General features: G+C 38.9%; 2 protein-coding genes across 2 annotated transcripts in view; one reads left to right on the forward strand and one right to left on the reverse strand.

Moving 5' to 3' along the window:
* LOC107572703 (serine/threonine-protein kinase Nek3-like) overlaps positions 1–645 on the forward strand; it is a 5,565-nt gene extending 4,920 nt beyond the window's left edge. Inside the window, exons 5-7 of the mRNA XM_016259131.1 lie at positions 21–99; positions 171–414; positions 622–645. Coding sequence (XP_016114617.1) covers positions 21–99; positions 171–378 — 287 coding nt within the window. The 3' untranslated portion in view covers positions 379–414; positions 622–645. The remainder of the gene's footprint in view (positions 1–20; positions 100–170; positions 415–621) is intronic.
* A 632-nt stretch (positions 646–1,277) lies between these two features.
* Positions 1,278–8,044, reverse strand: part of LOC107572705 (leucine-rich repeat-containing protein 63) — an 11,780-nt gene continuing 5,013 nt past the window's right edge. Inside the window, exons 5-9 of the mRNA XM_016259133.1 lie at positions 5,464–5,562; positions 5,245–5,381; positions 4,952–5,035; positions 3,814–4,053; positions 1,278–1,720 (exon numbers count right to left, since the gene is read on the reverse strand). Coding sequence (XP_016114619.1) covers positions 1,483–1,720; positions 3,814–4,053; positions 4,952–5,035; positions 5,245–5,381; positions 5,464–5,562 — 798 coding nt within the window. The 3' untranslated portion in view covers positions 1,278–1,482. The remainder of the gene's footprint in view (positions 1,721–3,813; positions 4,054–4,951; positions 5,036–5,244; positions 5,382–5,463; positions 5,563–8,044) is intronic.

The following is an 8,044-nucleotide window of genomic DNA, read 5'->3' on the forward strand; positions in this document are numbered from 1 at the left end:
GTTTGTGTTTCGCGTCTCAGAGGAAGAGGAGGAGTGTGATGAAGATGAAGATGAGGTGGATGAAGAGCGTCTGGAGCCTCGATCAGATGATGAAGACACGTGAGTGAGACGCACTGAGAGAGACGAGACATCTGAGAATCACTGAGACTGACCCTGCTTCCCTTCTTCAGGAACTTTGAGGAGTCCGAGGACGAGCTGCGGGACGAGGTGAGCGACTCCATGAGGAACCTCCTCACCACACAGGAGCAGGAGCAGGAGCTGGAGGAGCAGACGGCACAGGAAACACAGCAGGAAGTGAACCGCAGATCACAGGAAGTGAGCGAGGAGATGCAGCCACCCGCTCATGCTGAGTCTGGGAAAAACACTGCAGTGAACTGATCCTGCGGTTTTCCTTCTTTTTCTTTTTCATTCTGTGTGAATCTCTGTTAAACTAATGTATTCCTGTGATGCGCAGCTGTATTTTCAGCATCATTCCTCCAGTCTTCAGTGTCACATGATCTTCAGAAATCAGTATAATATGCTGCTCTGCTGCTCGAGAAACATTTCTGATTATTAGCAATGTTGAACACAGTCGTGCTGCACAATATTTTTGTGGAAACTGTGATGCATTTTATTTTTCAGGATTCACAGATGAACAGAGAGTTCAGAAGAACAGCATTTATTTGAAACGGAAATCTTTTGTTACATTTACTGTCACTTTTCATCAATTTAATGCAAACGTGATTAATAGAAGTATTCATTTCTTTCCACAAAAGTTTGTCAAGCTTCAAATTCAGCTTTGCATCAAGGAAGAAATTACAATAGAACATGTTTTTGTGTTATAATATTTTACAGCTTTTCCTGTGTTTTTGATCAAATAAATGGATTCTTCATCAGCAGAAGAGTTTTAGCTTCGCTTGTGCTCTGCAAACAGAGTTTGAGGACTTTCTGTGTGTAGTGTTTCTAGTGTTCTGACGGATGTTCTAACGGTTTCTCATTTAAACTCCAGACGTTACTGCATGGGTTCGATTCATTTATTCAAGACTTTTATTTAGAGAACATGTTCATTCACTCATGTTTGCTGAACATCTCCACGTGTCATTTTGACTGTTAAATGAATTGTCTTCACAGTTTTTCACTAAAACGAACACATGCCTTGATTCTTTGAACTAGATTTTACTGTATTTTACTTTTTGCAAGAAACACTTTGAATCGGACTACAATGACTGATCAAATATTTTTCAAATAATTTCAGTAACAGATTTTCTTTTCCTTTTGTTTTTCTGTAAAGCTGTGGAAGTTTATTGTATTGTACAAAGCACTGAATAAATTGACTTTTATTTGACTATCAAAAGAATGAAAAATATAATAGGAAATGTTTATGAATCATATACAGCAGTATAACACATTTCATGTGAGCAGGACAGTGTTTGGGCTTGAGAGGAAGTTCCAAACCGTCCGAATGAAAGAAGTATTTTACGTGATTTGTCCTCTGAAGGTGTTTTAAAGAAGTGTAAACGCTGCAGTTCTGCAGGAGAATAAAGTGGCTCTTGTCTGATCAGACTGCATCTGGTTGTTCGAGATGATGTTGGTTTGATTCCTGAATCTGTGGAGACACGCAGGAGAACAGCAGCAGAACATGACCGGGACGGACGGAAGCCCAAACACGCTGTGAGCGGGACGAATGAGCTTGAGACCCGCGCCGAACATGGGACCCCTGCAAGCGTCACACACACCAGCACTGAAACACACACATCACACACAGTGTGTTAAATACTTCACTATATCAACCCTCTTCCAGCAGCTCAGACAACAACAGTCACACTTCTGCTAACAGTGTATAGATACATAGAGAGCGTTTTGAATCCTTAAAACATGTCATTATGTAGCTGAAGTTTCTTATGATCAACATTGGCTGCATTCACACTGAAGTTCAGTACAGTGTCAGACCTCTTCTTTATATATATATATTATCTCATTTATTTTAAATTTTCAAGACCTATAGACCGGGGGGAAAAAAAGAGCAAGAAAGTTATAAATTTGGAATTTTCAGCACATAAAAAACGGAACATAAAAAAGAGCTGTCACGTGTTCAAACATGAACAGAAGAAACTCCACAGGGTTTCACACACAGAGAGTCTTAAGGCCGTCTGAAATCACCTTTTACACCGGGCTTGAAAAACAAACGTCTTCCGATTGAATGACAAGATGCATTTAATATAGAAACAGCTGAAGCAAAGCCTCGAATTATGATCTTGTTCATAAGAGCATTAACGAGGTTCAGAGTTATTCAGTCATTTATGTGTTAAACACATCTACACAGTATCAGTGTGAACTGAACCCAGCTGAACAGCTGTGCGTGTGTGTGTGTGTGTGAGTGAGTGAGTGAATGTGTGTGTGTGTGAGTGAGTGAGTGAATGTGTGTGTGTGTGAGTGAGTGAGTGAATGTGTGTGTGTGTGAGTGAGTGAGTGAATGTGTGTGTGTGTGAGTGAGTGAGTGAATGTGTGTGTGTGTGAGTGAGTGAGTGAATGTGTGTGTGTGTGAGTGAGTGAGTGAATGTGTGTGTGTGTGAGTGAGTGAGTGAATGTGTGTGTGTGTGAGTGAGTGAGTGAATGTGTGTGTGTGTGAGTGAGTGAGTGAATGTGTGTGTGTGTGAGTGAGTGAGTGAATGTGTGTGTGTGTGAGTGAGTGAGTGAATGTGTGTGTGTGTGAGTGAGTGAGTGAATGTGTGTGTGTGTGAGTGAGTGAGTGAATGTGTGTGTGTGTGAGTGAGTGAGTGAATGTGTGTGTGTGTGAGTGAGTGAGTGAATGTGTGTGTGTGTGAGTGAGTGAGTGAATGTGTGTGTGTGTGAGTGAGTGAGTGAATGTGTGTGTGTGTGAGTGAGTGAGTGAATGTGTGTGTGTGTGAGTGAGTGAGTGAATGTGTGTGTGTGTGAGTGAGTGAGTGAATGTGTGTGTGTGTGAGTGAGTGAGTGAATGTGTGTGTGTGTGAGTGAGTGAGTGAATGTGTGTGTGTGTGAGTGAGTGAGTGAATGTGTGTGTGTGTGAGTGAGTGAGTGAATGTGTGTGTGTGTGAGTGAGTGAGTGAATGTGTGTGTGTGTGAGTGAGTGAGTGAATGTGTGTGTGTGTGAGTGAGTGAGTGAATGTGTGTGTGTGTGAGTGAGTGAGTGAATGTGTGTGTGTGTGAGTGAGTGAGTGAATGTGTGTGTGTGTGAGTGAGTGAGTGAATGTGTGTGTGTGTGAGTGAGTGAGTGAATGTGTGTGTGTGTGAGTGAGTGAGTGAATGTGTGTGTGTGTGAGTGAGTGAGTGAATGTGTGTGTGTGTGAGTGAGTGAGTGAATGTGTGTGTGTGTGAGTGAGTGAGTGAATGTGTGTGTGTGTGAGTGAGTGAGTGAATGTGTGTGTGTGTGAGTGAGTGAGTGAATGTGTGTGTGTGTGAGTGAGTGAGTGAATGTGTGTGTGTGTGAGTGAGTGAGTGAATGTGTGTGTGTGTGAGTGAGTGAGTGAATGTGTGTGTGTGTGAGTGAGTGAGTGAATGTGTGTGTGTGTGAGTGAGTGAGTGAATGTGTGTGTGTGTGAGTGAGTGAGTGAATGTGTGTGTGTGTGAGTGAGTGAGTGAATGTGTGTGTGTGTGAGTGAGTGAGTGAATGTGTGTGTGTGTGAGTGAGTGAGTGAATGTGTGTGTGTGTGAGTGAGTGAGTGAATGTGTGTGTGTGTGAGTGAGTGAGTGAATGTGTGTGTGTGTGAGTGAGTGAGTGAATGTGTGTGTGTGTGAGTGAGTGAGTGAATGTGTGTGTGTGTGAGTGAGTGAGTGAGTGTGTGAGTGTGTTACCTGTTCAGGATGACCCGTGCGGTGGGCAGCAGGTGTGTGTAGCGCTGCTGTGTGTGTGTGTGTGCGAGTGTGTGTGCAGCCGTGTGCAGCAGCGTCTGAGGAGAGTTGCAGCTGTTCTCGCTCCACAGTAACACGTGTGTGTAATTCCCAGACATCCTGAGCTCCGACACAGACACACGGAGCAGACCGGCGGGAAGAGCCACTAACTGATTCCCTTCAACATTCAGAGACCTCAGAGACCTGAAGGAACACACACACAAACACACACCACACAGAATATACCATTGGAATATATCAATATCATTGGAATCACTTTCAGAGTAATTTTTCCAGCTGATCAACTATAAAAACTTCGACAGCCAATCAGAATCCACCCTGCTTTAAAGAGCTCAAGCATTCAATGTGGCAGATGACAAAACTTGCATTAATAACAGAGTGTTACCTGTTTAGTTATTATGTTTATCATTATAGTTAATGCTATAGTTGTTGTTAAATTTATCATTATAGATATCGGTAGATATCATTACAGTTATCGCTATAGTTATTGTTTTATTTATCATTATAGTTATCTGTAGATATCACTAGAATTATCACTATAGTTTTTGTTTTATTTATCATTATAGTTATCGGCAGATATTGTTAGAGTTATCACAAATAGTTATTGTTTTATTTATCATTATAGTTATCTGTAGATATCACTAGAATTATCACTATAGTTTTTGTTTTATTTATCATTATAGTTATCGGCAGATATTGTTAGAGTTATCACAAATAGTTATTGTTTTATTTATCATTATAGTTATCGGCAGATATTGTTAGAGTTATCACAAATAGTTATTGTTTTATTTATCATTATAGTTATCACTATATTTACTGTTATATTTATCATTATAGTTACGGTAGTTATCACTATTGCACTGCTATTGTACGGTATTGTTATAATTACTGTTATTTGATCATAGTTATTGTTATATTTATCACTATTGTTATCAGTAGATATCATTATAGTTATTGCTATAGTTATCATTATATTAAGCATTGTAGTCATTGGTTTAGGTGTGAACAGGCCTTTAGTCTGAGTGAATGATGTGGTATCACTTTATTGTTAGTTAAAACTGAATGAACTCCAGAGCTTGACCTGAGGTGTCTGATGTCACTGCTGAGGGATCTGAGGAGATTATAGGACACGTCCAGATGCTGCAGACACGGAAGAGAGTACAGCCTACACACACACACACACACACACACAAATAAATCACGTCAGAGTAGTTTTTTACAGTAATGATTACAGTAACAAGGACATAATTAGAATCTTCTTTGAAAATAATTTGTAAAAATCTGGATGTATTACAGTAATGAGGATTTTGGAGGAAAACGTTGGTGTGTGTGTGTGTGTGTGTGTGTCAGAGTGTGTGTGTGTGTTTCTCTCACTGCTCGGGCAGCTGTGTGATCTTGCAGAAGGAGACGACCAGCGTCTGGAGCTTGTGGAGTTTGCTGATTTGAGCAGGAAGCTCCTCGATGGGGTTATTCCTCATCTTCAACACCCGCAGCTGATGAAGATCACACACCTGAGAGAGGAAGACGAGGGACCACGTCAAACAACAGCACATGATGTGCATCATGACAGAAATCACAACGACTGTAAGGAACCTCCTGAGGAACGTGTGTGAGGTGATTGAAGGACACGTTCAGATACTGGAGACGTTCAGTCAGTGACGACACGTCAGGAAGATCACAGATGAAATGAGCCTGTGGGGGAAACACACTACATTAATAATATTTCATAAAGTCATTACTATTAATAGTATGAAAATTAGGGCTGTCAATTTAATGCGTGATGGAGTCTATTAGAATGCATTTAAATGAGACTAAAATTCATGATATGAGGGCAAAAAGAAATCACCCTCTAATATTTATATCATATGATATAGTTCAGCAATATCACACCAGCTAGAGTGCTGCTTTCCCCCAATATCTGCACGACTGCAAATAGGATTCATTTATACAACAGTTCAATAAACAAGAAGTTCATATTGTGTTACATTTTAGACACTATATTGTCTGTTTTGCTCAATTTCACAAATGAAAAGAGTTCAATCAAAACCACAGCAGAACTGTTGAGCATCTCTGATCAACACACAGCAGTGATTCATTACTGAATGAATCCACGAGTCAATGATTCAGTGACTCATTCATTAGTCACTTCCTTCGTTTCAGAATGAATCAGCTGTTTGAATGAATCAGTTGAATGAATGATTCAATGACTCATTCATTAAAACAGGGACTTTCCGCAATATCTCAATATTCATTTAAAAATGAACATTAATATCCAGGTTGTTATCATTATTTATGCAAAGTTGAATCAAAACATTTCTTTCTACAGCTACTTTTTCAAAGCATTAAATGATCTTTTGGAGGATGATTTCTCAGCCGAAATTGATGTGAGGTTAATTTGCGATTAATTGGCACATCGTGTAATTAATTAGATTAAAAATGTTAATTGCTTGACCACCCTAATTACAATAATTTATAAAAGTAGTAAGCCACTGGAACAAGCAACTCTGCTTCACACTGTGTCTGAGAACAGCCGTTTACCGCGGTGAAATTATGGTAACAAACATCCACAAGTGGCTTAATACTTTTACTGACAAAAAATAGTTAGATTTATCAGTATTAATAACTAGAGTAATCAAAGATAATGTTGATTATCTAAAGTCAGTAGCTTTATGTGTGCACACACTGAGACTCATTTCTCCTGATGAACCTGAACACCAAACTGAAGTCAATAATGACCTAAGACCTCGTTATATCGAACAAAACACAATTAGAGACGTGCCAGCAAACAGTTCCTTAAACTGTGAATAAAAATAAATGAGGCAAAGGAGAAGTGCACATCCTCTTCTTCCTCTTTTAATCAGAACGTTTCATTTCCTAAGGATATAAAGCTCTTTGTGTGGATGCAGAAGATCTGAAGACATGAGAACACGGGCTTCATTCAGCGGCACAGAGGAACTCGAGTCTGATTATTCAAATCAAAAGTTGCATCTGTTAATATTAATATATCTAACATTAACTAACAATGAAAGACTTCCACTTCTAAAGCATTCATTCAAATTAGTTAATTTCAACATTTAATAATAGAATTAAATTAAATAAAATTAAAAGTTGTATCAGTTAATATTATGACATGAACTGACAATGAACAGTTGTATTTTTATTAATTAACATTAAACACTGTAACATGTATTGCTTGTTGTTAGATCATTTAAGTTAATGCATTAACAAACATGAATTAATGGGCCATTATTGTAAAGCGTTACCAGTATTTTTGTCTTGCTTTCCAGTACAAATATCTAAAGTTCTTAAATGAAGATTTACATTTACTGGAGAAGCAAAATAACTTGATCAAAATGATAAAAACAAGAACAAATATCTGCCAATGGGGTCAGAAAATAATCTTGTTTTTCCTTTGAATTAAGTTTCCCCCCCCCTGACCAAACTGGCAAATATTTGTTCTTGCTTTTAGAAAAGAAAAAAAAAAAAGATTAAATAAATAAAATACACTGAACAAAATTATAAACGCATATAAATTTTCATGAGCTGAGCTCAAAGATCTAGGACTTTTTCTATGTACACAAAAGGCCTATTTCTCTCAAATATTGTTCACAAATCTGTCTAAATCTGTGTTAGTGAGCACTTCTCCTTTGCCGAGATAATCCATCCACCTCACAGGTGTGGCATATCAAGATGCTGATTAGACAGCATGATTATTGCACAGGTGTGCCTTAGGCTGGCCACAATAAAAGGCCACTCTAAAATGTGCAGTTTTACTGTATTGGGGGGTCCGAAAACCAGTCAGTATCTGGTGTGACCATTTAGTCTTTGCAACTTTACAGATCTTCTTTATGCACCAAGAGCAATGTTTAGTTTCCAGTTCAGAATCTCATTTACTTTCAGCAGGTTTAGGGTCTGATGGACACACACACACTCTCTCTCTCTCTCTCTCTCACGCACACACACACACACACTCTCTCTCTCACACACACACACACACACCCTAACCCTTATACTTAGCCATCTAAATGGGGACTCTCCATAGGCGTAATGGTTTTTATACTGTACAGACCGTATATTCTATTGTTCTACACCAACCCTACCCCTACACCTACCCCTCACAGGAGACTTTCTGCATTTTTAGATTTTCAAAAAAACTAATTCTGAATTATTTATA

The sequence above is a fragment of the Sinocyclocheilus grahami genome, unplaced genomic scaffold (assembly GCF_001515645.1).
Source record: "Sinocyclocheilus grahami isolate Dianchi unplaced genomic scaffold, SAMN03320097.WGS_v1.1 scaffold1799.1, whole genome shotgun sequence".
NCBI lineage: Eukaryota > Metazoa > Chordata > Actinopteri > Cypriniformes > Cyprinidae > Sinocyclocheilus > Sinocyclocheilus grahami.